The following is a 17,941-nucleotide window of genomic DNA, read 5'->3' as shown; positions in this document are numbered from 1 at the left end:
CTAATGGACTTATTTACAACAAGGGAAGCAAGAGAAGGAAAGCGAAGCTTGGGATTTGGCAGCATAAAGGAAGGAACAAATGAAGATATATATATAAATGGAGGATTGGCACCTTGGCGAGTTTCATGGGAGGAAAGGAGGTGGACTTGGAGGAGGATTTGAATCAAGTTTATGGAGGTATGGCTTTACACTTTAAAGGAAGAAAATGAGTATCACACTCAGTGCCGAAGGCCAAGGAGCTTTGCAGGAGAAACAGATCTGAACTAGATAAACCACTAGATGCAAGAAGAGAGGAGGATGCAATATTAGAGAAGGGAAGGAAAGAAGGCAAAGGGAGTGAGGGAGGTGGATAAATTGGCTATGATGAATAAGGAGGAAATAGAGAAGAACTTGGTTAAGGAATGGGACCTTTGTGGGAAGAAGGGAAAATATTTTAGAGTAAGTTCTATAATTTGTTAATTTTTCCCTTTTAATTTTAAGATGATGATTCTTATGCTAGAGGGAAGAATGGATGGATGTTTTACTTGGAAGGAAGGGCAAGGTTGTATGTTAATGTGTTCAACCAAAGGATGGAAGGGAAGAATAATATAATGGGGAACAATTGTTGTAGGCACTGTTTAGAACTACAGTAGAGTCTCACTTATCCAACATAAACGGGCCGGCAGAATGTTGGATAAGCGAATATGTTGGATAATAAAAAGAGATTAAGGAGAAGCCTATTAAACATCAAATTAGGTCATGATTTTACAAATTAAGCACCAAAACATCATGTTATACAACAAATTTGACAGAAAAAGTAGTTCAATAGGCAGTAATGCTACGTAGTAATTACTGTATTTATGAATTTAGCACCAAAATATCACAATGTATTGAAAACATTGACTACAAAAATGCGTTGGATAATCCAGAATGTTGGATAAGCAAATGCTGGATAAGTGAGAGACTACTGTATATGTATATGCATTTATGTATACATACATGTGTAGATTTTGGGAGAGGGGGAGAGGAAGAGGAAGCAATTACATCAATGTATTGTATTTGATCCTGATTAAAATGTCATTTCTGCAATATGATTATACAAGTAACAACTTTTAAGATTTTTTCCATTTTTTAAAATATTTTATTTTCTGTCAAGGGCTTCTACTTTCCAAGCCTACCCTCATCTTTCATCTGGAACAAGGAGAAGAGCCGTGGTTGCCAGATACCCGACCCTTCCGCAACAGTTACTCAGGTAATTGTTGAAAGACAGCTTCGGGAAAATGTTCTTTCGGGGATTCGTTAATCTTAAAAGGTCTTATTAGGGGAGAGCCAACTTTGATGTTTTATACTGTTTTTTATCGAGGGCATTGAATTGTTGCCAACACTGTGAACCACCCTGAGTACACTTCGGGGTTGAGAAGGGTGGTATATAAATACCTCAAATAAATAAATAAAAAACTATAGATCTCGATCACCATGCAGATGGACAGTGGATTTCTTACCAAGTCATGTTTGAAAAGAGCTCTTCACTTTTGGAAAAGCATGACCTTTTGGAGATCATAACCTTTTGGAAAACCAGAATCTCCATAACCATTTGGAGAATAATGGCATTCACAACCATTTGGAAAAATCATAACTTTTTGTAAAAGTATGATCTTCCAGGGAAGAGCCAAAAGCTTGAGTAAAATGTTCTCTTCAGTGGTATATGACCACATGTACTTATGCAAAGCAATTTGGTTTCCAGTTGTTAGACTGATTACCTGTTTGCCTCTGATCTGTTATGAACAAAGATTCTACCAATGCATAAAAAACAGCAGAGTTTCAGAAGTGTTCTTTTCAGTACCCAAAAACATCTACTCTCCTATAAAATATCTTGTTTCTATATCATGCTCTTAAGAGACAAAATAAGGTAGACTTCATTAAAAGTATGGTAACATATCTGGTTTACTCACAACCTTCATGTGTTCAGCATACATGTATATAACTTGTCAATCCAGTTACAGATACATACATATACAATATAGTAAGCAAACAGACTCACATACAAAACAAATTATTAGTGGAAACATGAAGAAGGTTGCTATTTCCAACATCCACCAGTACAATTTGTTGTTCAAAGGCCAATTTTCTATTGGCTTAGGTATGAAATTTCCACTTGAAATTGATCACACGGTCCTGAATGTGATACATATTGGTTTTTTGGCCTGTTCCTGGGGGGTTGAGGGGGAGGTGATTCAGAAAATTACATTAGATGGACTGCATCCAGTCTACTTTCTTAGATATAGTTATCCTGGTTTTTTGTGGGTGGACAGATGGCAACTGGTGGATGGCATACATTATGTATCTTTTCTAACACATTAGAGCTGATAGTGGAAAACTGGTGCCATTTTTGGAATCAGCAAGTCAAATACACCCAAAATCAGGGCTAACATTTGAGGCACGAAAATATGTGTTGCTCTATGTCATAAAGTTGACTTGGAGGTTGTAGAGATTCCTAAAGAGTTTTTTAGGTCCTCCAACATGATTAGAAGACCTAGAAAGTTGACCATAAGAATGTGTTACTAAAAAGAACATATTTAACCAAAACTATGAATAATCAAAAATCAAAACTGCAAATGGGAAGGGATGACTGTATTTCAGTCCTGAGTTTAATGCTTAAAATGAAGTTAACAGCCTTCCTGCTGTTTTTCCCAACTAATTCAAAGGCATTCTGTGATGCTTTTTCTTCCAGGATCAAGGGTCAGTTCTGTCACTGTTTGTCAATTTTAAGTTGTGAATTTTAACCTACGTTTTTATGGTATTGGTGTCGGTTGTGTTAAAACAGGCAGGCAAATGGAACGCCACTAAAATCCATACACACACACACACTCACACACACATATACATATGCACCTTAGTGGTGTTCCATTTGTTTATCTGATTTAACCATGATTTATCCCAACCCAAGCCAAAGGGAGAAATGATTAACAAATTATTGTTGTTGTTGTTGTTGTTGTTGACACAAAGATAGAGTATGACACAGCAAACAAGATATATATGCTGGATTTCGTATCACAGAATCACAAGTCCAACACTTCTCAAGCAATTAGGACTGTGTGATGTATTTTCGGATGATGTGTGGAGATTATTATTATTATTATTATTATTATTATTATTATTTAATACACAACAAGATTAGTGCAAAGCAAACAAGTTCACTATGCTGGCTGTTGTATTGGATCACACGTTGGGCACTTCCCAAGTGTCTAGGATTATATGTGATGTATCAGCAAATAATGCATGCAGATCCGAGTAGGGTAGCATATTGTAGCTGACAGATGGTAATTTTGTCAGCGCCAATTGTTTTCAAGTGCAGGCAAAGGTTTTTAGGCATTGCACCCACTATACCATTAGGACCATCTTGCCTGGCTTGTGATTATTATTATTATTATTATTATTATTATTATTATTATTATTGTTATTATTATTATTATTATATGACACAGCAAACAAGATAGATATGCTGGATTTCGTATCACAAAATCACAAGTCGAACACTTCCCAAGTGTCTAGGACTGTGTGATGTATTTTCGGATGATGCGTGCAGATCCCAGTAGGGTGGCCTTTTGCAGTTGGCAGATCATAATTTTGTCAATGTCTATTGTTTCCAAATGCTGGCTGAGATCTTTTGGCATGGCACCCAATGTGCCCATCACCTGCACTGGTTTCTGCCAGAGTCTTTGAAGTTCAATCTTGAGGTCCTGATAGCGGCTGAGTTTTTCCTGTTGTTTTTTGTCAATGCAACTGTCACCTGGGATGGCAACATCAATGATCCAAACCTTTTTCTTTTCCACAACTGTGATGTCTGGTGTGTTGTGTTCCAGAACGTTGTCAGTCTGGATTTGGAAGTCCCACAGTATCTTTGCGTGCTCATTTTCCAATACTTTTGCAGGTTTGTGATCCCACCAGTTCTCTACTGCTGGGAGGTGGTACTTGAGGCATAAGTTCCAATTAATCATTTGGGCCACATAGTTGTGCCTCAGTTTGTAGTCTGTCTGTGTGATTTTCTTACAGCAGCTGTGGAGATGATCAATGGTTTCATCGGTTTCCTTGCAGAGTCTGCATTTTGGGTCATCAGCTGATTTTTCGATCTTGGCTTTAATTGCATTTGTTCTGATGGCTTGCTCCTGGGCTGCAAGGATCAGGCCTTCTCTCCTTCTTCAGGGTCCCACTCGTGAGCCATAGCCATTATTATTATTATTATTATTATTATTATTATTATTATTATTATTATTATTATTATTATTTGATACACAACAATATGAGTACACAGCAAACAAGATACTATGCTGGCTGTTGTATTAGATCACACGTCGGACACTTCGCAAGTGTCTAGGACTATATGATGTATCGGCGAATAATGTGTGCAGATGATGATGATGATGATGATGATGATTATTATTATTATTATTTTATCTCTAGCAGGTGGTTACAGGAAGAAACATGCATGTCGTAAGTGCGGTAAATCTTTTGCTCAGAAGTCTGATCTTGCCACACATCGAATAATTCACATCGGCGAGAAACCTTTCAGGTGCTTGGAGTGTGCAAAGCATTTTGTTCACCATTCTGAGCTCATGAAGCACCAGCGAGTCCACACTGGAGAGAGGCCTTTCTGGTGCCTCGAGTGTGGGAAATGTTTTTCCCGGCAGTCCGTCCTCGTGAATCACCACCGAATCCACACGGGAGAAAAACCTTACAAATGCTTGGAATGTGTGAAATGTTTCACCCAGAGATCCCAGCTTGTCCGACACCTAAGAGTCCACACTGGGGAAAAACCTTACGAATGCTTGGAGTGTGGCAAATGTTTCGCCCGTCACTCGGTGCTGATAAATCACCAAAGAGTCCACACGGGAGAAAAACCATACAAATGCCTGGAGTGTGCCAAATGCTTTGCTCGCCAGTCCGTCCTGGTGAATCATCAGAGAGTCCACACCGGGGAAAAACCCTATAGATGCCAAGAGTGTGGGAAACGTTTTGCTCACCAATCCAACCTCGTGAATCACCAGCGGGTCCACACAGGGGAGAAACCCTACAAATGTCTGAAGTGTGGCAAGTGTTTTGCGCAGCAGTCAGATCTCGTGAAGCACCGGCGCATCCACACGGGAGAGAGACCCTATAAATGCCTGGTGTGTGGGAAATGCTTTGCAATACATTCAGATGTGGTGAATCACCAGCGAGTCCACACGGGAGAGAAACCTCATAAATGCCTGGAGTGCGGGAAGTGTTTTTCCCAGCGTTCGGCTCTCGTGAGCCACCAACGAATCCACACCGGAGAAAAACCCTACAAGTGTGTGGAATGTGAGAAATGTTTTGCTCAGCTTTCAAACCTGGTGAAACACCAGAGAGTCCACACAGGGGAGAAACCCTATGAATGCTTGGAGTGTGGGAAGCATTTTGCTCGACACTCCCACCTCCAGGTTCACCACAAAGTTCACTTAAGAGCAAAATCCCGTGAACGCCTCAAGAATATCTAATATAATTTAATAGAACATTTTCTGGGAAGCAAATTCTTTCTTGACTTGAGCTCATCTCCCCACGTGAGATCATCCACAAGGAGAAGACAAAGTATTTCAAAGATAGTGACAGTATTTTTGCCTGAAGTGTGAGTCTGGCCTCCCAATTTGAAAAGTATATATGTCAGCAAGGTAGATCTGATACATCTGTCTTCATTGCTTCTTCCAGCATGGTGTGGACAGCTTTTCTGCTTTCCTCAAACACATATTTATTTGCTCATTCATCACCTCTGAGAATGTTTTCTTTAAAGCAGGAGTTTCAGATGCAGTTTTTATTTCACGGGGGACAATTGGCATATTGTTTCATGTCAAAAGCATTGCATATAAAGCAATGCTTTTGGGTTGGAAAGATTAGCCGTTTATAAGAAATGTTGCTCTTTCTTTGTCCCCCCAGTTGGCATATTGCATTACTACCCTTTTCATATTTCAAGTCGAACCATGTTGTAAATTTTAAGTCTAGTTTTTCAAAGAATTCTAAACTTTGTGTTGAGGGGTGGGACAGAGGGATATGTTTTCCAAACTTGCTCCAGGTCTCTACATGTTTTCATGTTTCTTAATATTGATGAAACATGGATTAGGGAACTAATTGTATCAGGCATCACAAATGTCCCTGCTGCCAGATATTTTTCGGACCCTGTATCAGGCCTAGTCTTTAGGGACAATGGCAAAGAAAGGTGGGAATTGCACTCCAGTAAGTTATGGAAGTCTGTAGACTCTGAGCATCTTAAGTGTCTGGCTGAGGATTGGAGCTGTTCACTGTGCTTAGAAATTCTTCCATTGTAAAATGCCATCAATTTTAAGATGCACCCCCATTTCAATACCACCAGTAGCAAAAATACATAAGATACATTTAAGACACAACCCATTATTATATAGGGGAAAAGTGCATCTTAGAAGTGAAAAAAAAAATAGAGCAACAGTGAGCCCAAGAATCTGTCTGGCTGAGCAGTTTAAAAGCCCCTCTCTAAACTACAAACCCCAGAATTCTGCAGGAACAAGATTTAAACAAGATTTAAAGTGGATCCTTCTCTAGTGCAGGCATGGGCAAGCTTCGGTCCTCCAGGTGTTTTGGACTCCAACTCCCAGAATTCCTAACAGCTGTTAGGCTGTTAGGAATTGTGGGAGTTGGAGTCCAAAACACCTTGAAGGCCATAGTTTGCCCATGCCTGCTCTAGTGTGATGAAGTCCTTGGACACAATTTTTTCTTCTTCTTTTTCTCTCTCCCAGAGCATGCTCTTGCCTCTCTGTGTGATAGTTACTTGGATTTTACCTTTTGTCTCTCTTAGAAGTTGAAACTTTAGTAAGCTACCGGTAGCTAGTTCCAAACCTTTCTGTCCAGAATGTATTTCCTTTTACTTTAATAAATCTTTGAAACCTTAAGATTGGACTCTGTCATCCTTAGCCATCCTAAGGTAAAGGTAAAGGTTTCCCCTGACGTTAAGTCCAGTCATGTCTGACTCTGGGGGTTGGTGCTCTCCATTTCTAAGCTGAAGAGCCGGCGTTGTCCGTAGACACCTCCAAGGCCATGTGGCCGGCATGACTGCATGGAGCGCCATTACCTTCCCATCAGAGTGGTACCTATTGATCTACTCACATTTGCATGTTTTCGAACTGCTAGGTTGGCAGAAGCTGGGGCTAACAGCGGGCGCTCATTCCGCTCTTCGGATTCGAACCTGTGACCTTTTGGTCCACAAGTTCAGCAGCTGAGCGCTTTAACACACTTCGCCACCAGAGGCCCCAGCCATCCTAAAGGATAACACATTTTTCTGCATGCCACACAGTGTGTTTCAGCTGGTTATGAACTTACGTTCTGGCATTCAACTACATTTCATTTACAGTTTAATTTATTTACAGTATTTATACCTTGTCCTTCTCACCCCGAAGGGGACTCAGAGTGGCAAGCATTCAAAGCTGAATATACAATTAACAGACAATACACAAAGAGAAGTAAAGGCATTTCCCAAGTTATTTCCAGCATCTTGGGGGCTGTCACAACTCCGGCCATGGGGAGTTGCTGTCGTTTCATCTTCCATGCCGAGGAGCTCCTCCCAATCCTCCTGATCGATGTTCTTAAAGGCCCATTGGTGGAATTTCCCTAATTGAGGGTTATTTTTGGGCTTGACTGGCCCAGATTCCACAACAAAATAGGCCAGGATGGGATTATGGACCTCATCACATTGATGAGGGGCGTTGGTGCTCACCTCTAAGCCAAAGAGCCAGCGTTGTCTGTAGACACCTCCAAGGTCATGTGGTCAGCATGAGGGCATGGAGCACCGTTACCTTCCCTCTGGAGCTGTACCCATTGATCTACTCACATTTGCATGTTTTCAAACTGCTAGCTTGGCAGAAGCTGGGGTTAACAGCAGGCGCTCATCCCGTCCCCCAGATTTGAACCGTCTACCTTTTGGTCAGCAAGTTCAGTAGCTCAGTGGTTTAATCCACTGCACCATCAGGGGCTCCTGTGTATCTATCTATATTGTGGAAAAGTTACTTTTAGGGACTGAGAACTCTGGCTGTGTTGTTGAAGGCTTTCATGGCTGGGATCACAGGATTGTTGGATGTTTTCCAGGCTGTATGGCCATGTTCCAGAAGTATTCTCTCCTGATGTTTCGCCCACATCTATGGCAGGCACAACCTCTGAGGATGCCATAGATGTGGGCGAAACGGCAGGAGAGAATACTTCTGGAAAATGGCCATACAGCCCGGAAAACATACAACAACCCAGAACTCTGGCTTTTTGGTTGCCTTCTCTGGGGCCCCTTTTAAGTTAAAAGGTAAAGGTTTTCCCCTGACGTTAAGTCCAGTCGTGACCAACTCTGGGGGTTCGTGTGTCAGGGTATTGTGTATTGTGAAATGTTAAAATCAATCTGGGTTATTAGAAATGCCTTATGTGTTAGTTTTTCGGTAAGGCATTTCAGCAGTTATGGAGTTAATGAGAGTCTGCTATGATTGACGTATCACAGGACCAATGGGGTCAAGTTTGTTTTGACCGGGACTTTCTTTCTTGTCCTGTGGAATGCAGAGGAGTTTCCTGAGCAGTAGAGCTGTGTGTGTGTGTGCATGAGTCGCTTCGGCAAGAGCACTCATGGTGGAAGGACTGATTTGCTCTGTTTGTATATAGTCATGTAAATAAAGATATATTGCCGTTGGATTTCCAACCGAGCCCTCGTTTGCTAGAGTGTGTTTGTCCAGTGCTGTTTTTCCTACACGGGGAGACAGTCTGGAGAAGGAAGTGAAGACCGGGGTGGTGAATTCTTGGATTACACTCTGCTACCCATCATCCCCCGCTGACATGGTGATCATCTCCATTTCTAAGCCAAAGAGCCGGCATTATCCATAGACACCTCCAAAGTCATGTGGCTGCATGAAGCACCATTACCTTCCTGCCAGAGCAGTGCCTATTGATCTACTCACATTGGCATGTTTTCAAACTGCTAGGTTGGCAGGAGCTGGGGCTAACAGCCGGCGCTCATTCCGCTCCTGGGATTTGAACCTGGGACCTTTTGGTCCGCAAGTTCAGCAGCTCAGCGCTTTAACACACTGTGCCGTCAGGGGCTCCTATGTATCTATCTATATCATGGAAAAGTTACTTTTAGGGATTGAGAATGATGGCTGTGTTGTCGACAGCTTTCATGGCCGGGATTACAGGGTTGTTTTATGTTTTCCGGGCTGTATGGCCATGTTCCAGAAGTATTCTCTCCTTATGTTTCACCCACATCTATGGCAGGCATCCTCAAAGGTTGTGAGGTATGGAGAAACAATCAGGGCCAGCTAACGCCTCCCAATAAAGGATTCCCCCAGGCAGCTTTGAAGCTGCAAGGCCACTGAATGCTAATCAAGGTGGCCAATTGCAACGTTCACACCTGCCTCCAACAAATGAGAGTTCTTTCTCCCACTCTGGACATTTCGTAGACATATAAACCCCACTTGCTTAGTTTCCAACAGGCCCCACAACCTCTGGGGATGCCTGCCATAGATGTGGGCGAAACATCAGGAGAGAATACTCCTGGAACATGGCCATACAGCCCGGAAAACATACAACCCAGAACTCTGGCTTTTTGGTTGCCCCACAATCTCTGAGGATGCCTGCCATAGATGTGGGCAAAACGTTAGGAGAGAATGCTTCTGGAGCACGGCCGTACAGCCCGGAAGAAACACAGCAATCCAGCCTAGTGGCTGTTAGGATTTGTGGGAGTTGAAGTCCAAAACACCTGGAGGGCCCAAGTTTGCCCATGCCTGATCTACACTTTAGAATGAATGCAGTTTGACAAGACCATGTCTCAACACCATGGAATCCTATCCCAGGACTATTTGTGTAGAAAAGGCGTGTGAAATTTCAATTCTATACCACTGAGCCATGGCAGCACTGAGCACCTGGTGGTTAGTGCTAGATTGTAGCCTTAGAGGGAGATGATGTGACAGCTGAAATCTAAACATACTTTGGATTTGGCTTATATTGCAAGCTTTTGAAAAACATCCTCTCCTTGCGGCTTTGCAGTGACGTGCAAAGTTGGGGAGGGGGGGAGAGATGGGAGGGACTACAGCTCCCAGGATCCTTTGTGTTTGGATTAGCAAGAAACTACAGCTCCCAGAAGCTAGGTGGCTCTGCAAATCCTTCTTTGGAAGACATCTGGCTGAGTTGGATGGAAAGGAAAGGAAGAGAAAAAAGGAAGGGAAAAGGGGCCATGCTGAGGAATCACAACCGCAGGGATCCATCCAGGAGGAAGGAAGGAAGCTCTGCACCTTTTTGCCAAATGCAGGTGAGGGATAGAAGCAGGAGGAGGAAATAGACGTATGGGGCCCAAAGGGATTTGCCTGCCCCCCTCCTCCTGGGATGCCAGCTCTTGCCTTGTTTGCTTTATGTTGAAGGGGAAGAAAAGAGGGAAGGAGGGGCAAGACTTTGGAGTTCCCTTTGTTTCCTTGCCTCTACCTCCTTCCCCTTCCCAGCAAGATACATGAAAGGAGCTTTGCTCTTGGAACAAAAGAAAGCTGTTTATAGATTTGCATGGTGGGGTGTGTGTGTGTGTGTGTGTGTAGGATGAAGCAGAGCAAAAAATGCAAAGATCCGCCCAGGAGCAAAAATGCCTCTCTCTAGACCAAAATGGGCAAGCAATTGAGTTCTGCATGATCTCTACACTGTAGAATGAATGCAGCTTGACATCACATGGACTGCCATGCTTCAGTGATATAGAATTGAAATTTCACAAGCCCTTTCTGCCCAAATAGTCCTGGGTCTCATCAAACTACAACTCCCAGGATTCCATGGTGTTGAGACAATGGTGTTGTCAAACTGCATTCATTCTACAATGTAGATCAGGCATGGGCAAACTTTGGTTTTCCAGGTGTTTTGGACTTCAGCTCCCACAAACCCTAACAGCCACTAGGCTGGATTGCTGTGTTTCTTCCAGGCTGTATGGCCGTGCTCCTGACGTTTTGCCCACTTCTATGGCAGGCATTGACTACAAAAATGCGTTGGATAATCCAGAATGTTGGATAAGCGAGTGTTGGATAAGTGAGACTCTATTGTAATATATTCTAAAATCAGGACAGTAAATAAAGAACAACACTCAAAAACAGAGGAATTCTATACAAGAAACAATCAAGGCCAGGTAATCACCTCTCAACAGAGGATTCCCCCAGGCAGGAAGCAGCCAAGCTTTAAAGCTGCAAGGCTATTCAATGCTAATCAAGGTGGCCAGTTGTAACATTCACACTTTGCCTCAAGCAGACACGAGTTCTTTCTCCAACCCTGGACATTCACAGATATATAAACGCCATTTGCATAGTTTCCAACAGACCTCAGAACCTCTGAGGATGCCAGCCATAGATGTGGGCAAAACGTCAGGAGAGAATCACAGCAACCCTGTGATTCTGGCCATGATTCCTGGCCTTTGCGAGCGGTCCTTGATGCATCAGCTAAGGCACTCACATAACAAGGGAGAAAGAGTGATGCAGTCCTTCCTCCTTCACAGTTTCAATACAGTAGAGTTTCACTTATCCAACACTCGCTTATCCAACATTCTGGATTATCCAACACATTTTTGTAGTCAATGTTTTCAATACATCGTGATATTTTGGTGCTAAATTCGTAAATACAGTAATTACTACATAGCATTACCGTGTATTGAACTACTTTTTCTGTCAAATTTGTTGTATAACATGATGTTTTGGTGCTTAATTTGTAAAATCATAACCTAATTTGATGTTTAATAGGCTTTTCCTTAATCTCTCCTTATTATCCAACATATTCGCTTATCCAACATTCTGCCGGCCCGTTTACGTTGGATAAGCGAGACTCTACTGTATCAGCATAGGCCGCCTATGATAGCCAGGAGCCGTCCTGGGGCTCTGGGGCCATTTGTAGTGGCAACAAGGTCCAATTACTCTCCTTTACACTGTACTGACAAGCAGACAGAAGATGGGATGGTGGCAGTGGTCCATGCGGGCAATGGCCTAGTTTATATCAGATCCGGTCTGCTATCTACACATTGGCTGAAGTGTGGGGCTTCCTTGGATGAAAGTTGAAATATCAGCATTTGACAACACAATGCCTTAACTTGGTTTATCCTGTGTTAAGGACCAGAAGTTCCTGGTGTCACGAAGACAACTGGAAGGGATTTCTGGCTCATTTCAGGTGTTGTGGCCTGTGTCTCAAGGCTGGATCACAGTTCCTTATGATTTTACTAGAAAGGACAAAATGCTTACATTATGTTCTACCTCACACATGAAAGTATATTCATTGGCTCCAAATCATGCAGTCCACATCAGGTTGTTGTGTGCCATCTGCTTTTCTACCTCAAAAGCCTTTGGCCAGTCCTGAGATGGTCTGAAAATGCTAAAAGGAATGCTCAAAATGCTTGAGAGGAGGTTTAGCAAGAACTCTTTATTTCTATGGACTGAGTATGACCTGCCAGAAGACACCCAACATCTAAATGAGCTGTCAGCATTTAAAACACAACTGAAGGCCTATCCACTCCATTTTAACGATGACTTTTAAAATGCATTCTATGTTTAGAACTCACATACCTCACAACCTCTGAGGATGCCTGCCATAGATGTGGGCGAAACGTCAGGAGAGAATGCTTCTGGAACATGGCTACACAGCCCGAAAGACATACAACAACCCTTTAGAACTTTTGTCGCATATTTTAATATGTGCATATTTTAATATATGTTTTTATGGTTGCAGTTTAACATATTATAAATGTATTTAACTATATGGTGCCCTGCCTCAAGGTGAAAGGAAAAGTGGGTAATAAGTAAAAATAAAAAATATGAAATAACAATAAAATGTATTATTATTATCACAACGACGTTATATGACACAGTAAACAAGATAGATGTGCTGGATTTCGTATCACAAAATCACAAGTCGAACACTTCCCAAGTGTCTAGGACTGTGTGATGTATTTTTGGATGATGCACACAGATCCCAGTAGGGTGGCCTTTTGCAGTTGGCAGATCATAATTTTGTCAATGTCTATTGTTTCCAAATTATTATTATTATTATTATTTTATTTTCAGAGAGTGGTGGCTTTCAAAGATGTGGCCATATATTTCACTGAAGCACAGGGATCTCTTCTGGGGCCAGATCAAAAAGCCTTGTATAAAGAAGTCATGATGGAGAATTATGAAAATGTGGTCTCACTGGGTAAGAAAACTGCTATTTTTTTCTATCAAAATTGAAAATGCATCCATACTATAGGACATCACTCATGGCTGAATATGATTGTCTTCCAAGGATAGAGTCTGTAAGTGACTGTAGAGACCTACCATATTCTGGATCCACATGTTCTTGCGCAGTGAGGATATTGGTTTCCGGATGGAAAGCATCCCCAACAAGGGTTGGCTTGATGTGCCTTCTTCTTGGCATGTTTCTCCCTTTCGCCCTCCATTCATTCCTCTTTGAATTCCACAGCACTGCTGGTCACAGCTGATATCCATTTAGAGCACTCTAGGACCAGGGCTTTCCAGTTTTCTCTCAGTGTCTATGCCACAGTTTTTAAGGTTAGCTTTAAAGCCATCTTTAAATCTCTTTTGCTGTCCATCAACATTCCATTTTCCGTTCTTGTGTTGAGAGTAAAGTAACTTCAACAAGGTGTAGAACCATAGTGATGAAGATGGAGAATAAGGTTGAGGCAATAATATATCCCTGCTTGACACCTGATCCCACCTTAATTGAGTTCCTTTGGGAGCCGTTGCTGTCATGACATAATGGAGGAGCCACAGGATGTTCACAAATGTATCAGGGCATCCGATTTTTAGGAGGGTGGTCCAGAGAGCATTACGATTCACTGTGTCGAAGGCCTTTGCCATGTACAAAGGTTGATTTTATTGCTTCCTTTTTTCTTGGATTTGTCATGTAGTGAAGATAATATCCACTGATCTTCAGGAAAGGCAGAAGGGATTCAGGGAGGATGTTTTCTGAAATAGGTAGAAGGCAGTTTGCGAGGGTTTTTGTGAGTTTTCCAGCGGAAATTAAAAGGGAGATAACGATACTTTCCACATTCTGTTCATTCTCCCTTTTAGAAAAGGATGATGGCATCTTTGAAGTCTGCTGAGATCTTCTCGGTCGCCCACACTTTTTCAATAAGTTTGTGTCAGCCCAGGCCTGCCTTCTTTAAAGATTTCAATAGGGTTCCCATCAGGTCCACTGGCTTTGTTTTTGTTTTTGTTTAGTTGGTTGATTGCTTTACTAGGCAATGTGGCAAGCTCATCCCTGGTTTGTTGTTAAGTGATTTGTGAGAAAACCTCTTCAGACACGTTGGAACTTCAGTTGAGGAAGTTGTGGTAGTGCTCTTTCCAACATAGTCAATGGACTTTTTGATCTTTTTTTGTCCTTTTTTATTGTAAATAGTGCTACGTAAAATTATACAAACGTTCAGAACATTTTCCATTGGTAACACATGTTTACATTCTTCCTCCTTTTTCTCCCTCCCCTCCCCTCCCCTCCCCAGGAACAGTTTACAAATTTTCTATATTTATTACAATTGTTCGATCATGAGAATAATCTTGTTTAATTCCTTATATTTATCTTTCCCCTTTATTCCGTAAATTTAGTATTTCCATTTTGCCTCCCATGTCTTTCTGATTTGGCCTTTTCTATAGTAACCTTTCCTTTTGCTAATGTAGTCTTTGAGGAGGTGGACTGCTAAATATTTATACCATGTTTTAATGTCCCATTTCTTTTAATCCTTCCAGCCTAAAGCGACTGAGGCTTTAATTGCATCTAACGTATAATTTATTAATCGTTCCCATTTTTTAGTTCCCTCTTCACCTTCAATTTTCTGGAGGAAAAATTGTCTCTTGTTCCATTCTATATTTATCCCTAATAGCTCCTCCATTTCCGGCTTAATTATTTTATGGAACTTCTGTATTTTTTACAATCCCACCACATATTTATTTATTTATTAGTGACATTTATATCCCACCCTTCTCACCCACTCATGTGGGTGTATATACACATGTGGGTGCATTTTCAGGTTTTCCTGCAGTTGTGCCAACATTGTTTTGTAGTAACTTTTCCTTTTGCTGATGTAGTCTTGGAGGAGGTAGTCTGCTAAATATTTATACCATGTTTTAATATCCCATTTCTTTTTGGTCCTTCCAGCCTGAGGCGACTGAGGCTTTAATTGCATCTAATATGTAATTTATTAATCATTCCCATTTTTTAGTTCCCCTTCGCCTTCAATTTTCTGGAGGAAAAATTGTCTCTTGTCACATTCTATTTTTATCCCTAATAGCTCCTCCATTTCCGTCTTAATTTTTTTATGGAACTTTTGTATTTTTCACAATCCCACCACATATTTATTTATTTATTAGTGACATTTATATCCTGCCCTTCTCACCCCCAAGCAGACTCATGTGGGTGTATGTTCAGGTTTTCCTGCAGTTGTGCCAACATTGTTTTGGGGAGGTTCTGGTTATATGAGCTAATTGCACAGGAGTTCTATACCATTTTGTCTGGATTTTGTGTTGCAAGCCAACACACAGTCTTCACAGAAAGAGGTTCCGATCCAGTGGCATGATCAACATGCCACTTATATGTTGTAGCCTTTGTCCACCATCACAACCATTGTAACATGTGCCATGTTCTCAATTGCCTGCTCTGGCATTGAGGTCTTCTTTGGATTGTTCTTTGTTTGGTTCCTCCCCTGTGATTTTGCCACTCCTGATGGCTTCACTCACATATTCACTAGAATGCACAAGCCTGCTCACCACAAGAAGGTGATAATTCAGTGAGGGAGCTTGGATAATGGTGTGTGCTTTACAACAGTACTTTAAATTTTCAGGATGGTGATTTTTTATATTTTATTCCTTGTCAAGGGCTTCCAGGGTCCAAGCCTACCCTCATCTCTTGTCTGGAACAAGGAGAATACCCATGGTTGCCAGATATGCGAGTCTTCCGTAAAAGTTACTCAGGTGAGAATTGGGAAAATATTATTTTGGGGATTCTCTAATTTGCTTTATTAACTGAGACTTGGGAAATGATGCGTCTTGATTACCATGCAGATGGACAGTGATCATGGGGGTCTGTGTGCCATGTTTGGTCCAGATCCATTATCGGTAGAAGTCACTGGAAGGAGGGGCCATATTGGAAATCGCCTACCAATACACACACACACACACGTATATATATATATATATATATATATAGAGAGAGAGAGAGAGAGAGAGAGAGAGTCTTGCTTATCCAACCTTTGCTTATCCAACATTCTGTATTATCCAACGCAGTCTGCCTTTTAGTAGTCAGTGTTTTTGTAGTCAATGTTTTCAATACATTGTGATGTTTTGGTACTAAATTTGTAAATACAGTAATTACTACATAATGTTACCATGTATTGAACTGCTTTTTCCTTCAGTCTGTTATAAAACATGATGTTTTGGTGCTTAATTTGTAAAATCATAACATAATTTATTAGGCTTTTCCTTAATCCCTCCTTATTATTCAACATTTTTGCTTATCAAAAGTTCTGCCAGCCCATTTATGTTGAATAAGCGAGGTTCTACTCTGTGTGTGTGTGTGTGTGTGTGTGTGTGTGTGTGTGTGTGTGTGTGTATATATATATATATATATATATATATATATATATATATATATATATACACACACTGTATATACTCGAGTATAATATACGCCGAGGCACCTAATTTTACCACAAAAAACTGGGGAAACTTTGACTCAAGTATAAGCCAAGGGTGGAAAATGCAGCAAGGAAATTATATTGAGGCATCAGTAGGTTTAACGTTTTTCAATATATTTCAAAGAAAAACAGTAAATTAGCTCTGTAAGTGGAAAAGTAGGGTCAACAAAAACAATATGGTATTAACAATAACATAATAATAATAATAATAATAATAATAATAATAATAATAATAATAATAATGACTTCATTTGTACCCTGCCCTATAAATAAACTTGTAAACCGCCCTGAGTCCCCTTCGGGGTGAGAATGGCGGGATATAAATGTCGCTAATAAATAAATAAATAAATAAATCTCCCCATGGGGACTCAGGTCAGCTTCCAACATAGTAACAGGCAAACATTCAATGCCTATATAAACAATGCAGAGCTAGATATAGATCTATAATTATATATACTAATTTCACATATGCATTTCACCCTGAGACATTTGCAAATCCTTTCTCTATATGTGTGCATTTCCCTCCAGCAATATTTGCAAGCCCTATATATTTATGTTTATATCTATCTAGACATTTCTCTGTGTGTGTGTGTGCATTTCCCCTGCAATATTTGCAAGCCCTACATATCTATATTCATATATATCTATCTAGACATCTCTCTATATATCGATAATTATATCTGTATAGGATTTGCAAAGACTTACAAACATGTGAGGTGAAAATTCATATATAAAATAATGTATATACATAGATACAGATATACAGGTACAGTAGAGTCTCACTTATCCAACATAAACAGGCTGGCAGAATGTTGGATAAGCGAATATGTTGGATAATAAGGAGGGATTAAGGAAAAGCCTATTAAACATCAAATTAGGCTATGATTTTAGCAATTAAGCACCAAAACATCATGTTATACAACAAATTTGACAGAAAAAGTAGTTCAATGCTCAGTAATGCTATGTAATAATTACTGTATTTACGAATTTAGCACCAAAATATCACAATGTATTGAAAACATTGACTACAAAAATGTGTTGGATAATCCAGAATGTTGGATAAGTGAGTGTTGGATAAGTGAAACTCTATTGTACATTGAAATCTCTAGATATCTATATTTTTATAGGATTTGCAAAGACTTGCAAACATATGAGGGTGTGATGACTCATGGGCCATGTAGTCCCATTCCTAGTGCTGTTGTGACTGACGAAGAGGAGAACTTGGGTTTTCCTCCATTTCAGCCAGAAAGGGAACCATTTCAGCCA

General features: G+C 40.8%; 1 protein-coding gene across 2 annotated transcripts in view; it reads left to right on the top strand.

The window, feature by feature from the left end:
• The window catches only part of LOC103278058 (zinc finger protein 501-like), a 32,700-nt gene that overhangs the window by 7,677 nt on the left and 7,082 nt on the right, over positions 1 to 17,941 (top strand). The window contains exons 4-5 of one of the 2 annotated variants that reach the window (XM_062973641.1): positions 1,136 to 1,231; positions 4,441 to 5,435. In XM_062973641.1, the coding sequence (XP_062829711.1) occupies positions 1,136 to 1,231; positions 4,441 to 5,435 (1,091 nt within the window). Of the gene's footprint in view, positions 1 to 1,135; positions 1,232 to 4,440; positions 6,912 to 17,941 lie in introns of those variants that run through there. The other variant, XM_062973640.1, reaches the window with a different exon arrangement.

The sequence above is a fragment of the Anolis carolinensis genome, chromosome 2 (assembly GCF_035594765.1).
Source record: "Anolis carolinensis isolate JA03-04 chromosome 2, rAnoCar3.1.pri, whole genome shotgun sequence".
In the NCBI taxonomy this organism is placed as follows: domain Eukaryota; kingdom Metazoa; phylum Chordata; class Lepidosauria; order Squamata; family Dactyloidae; genus Anolis; species Anolis carolinensis.
Note: the sequence above shows the minus strand (reverse complement) of the source record. Positions and strands in the feature narration are given on the sequence as shown.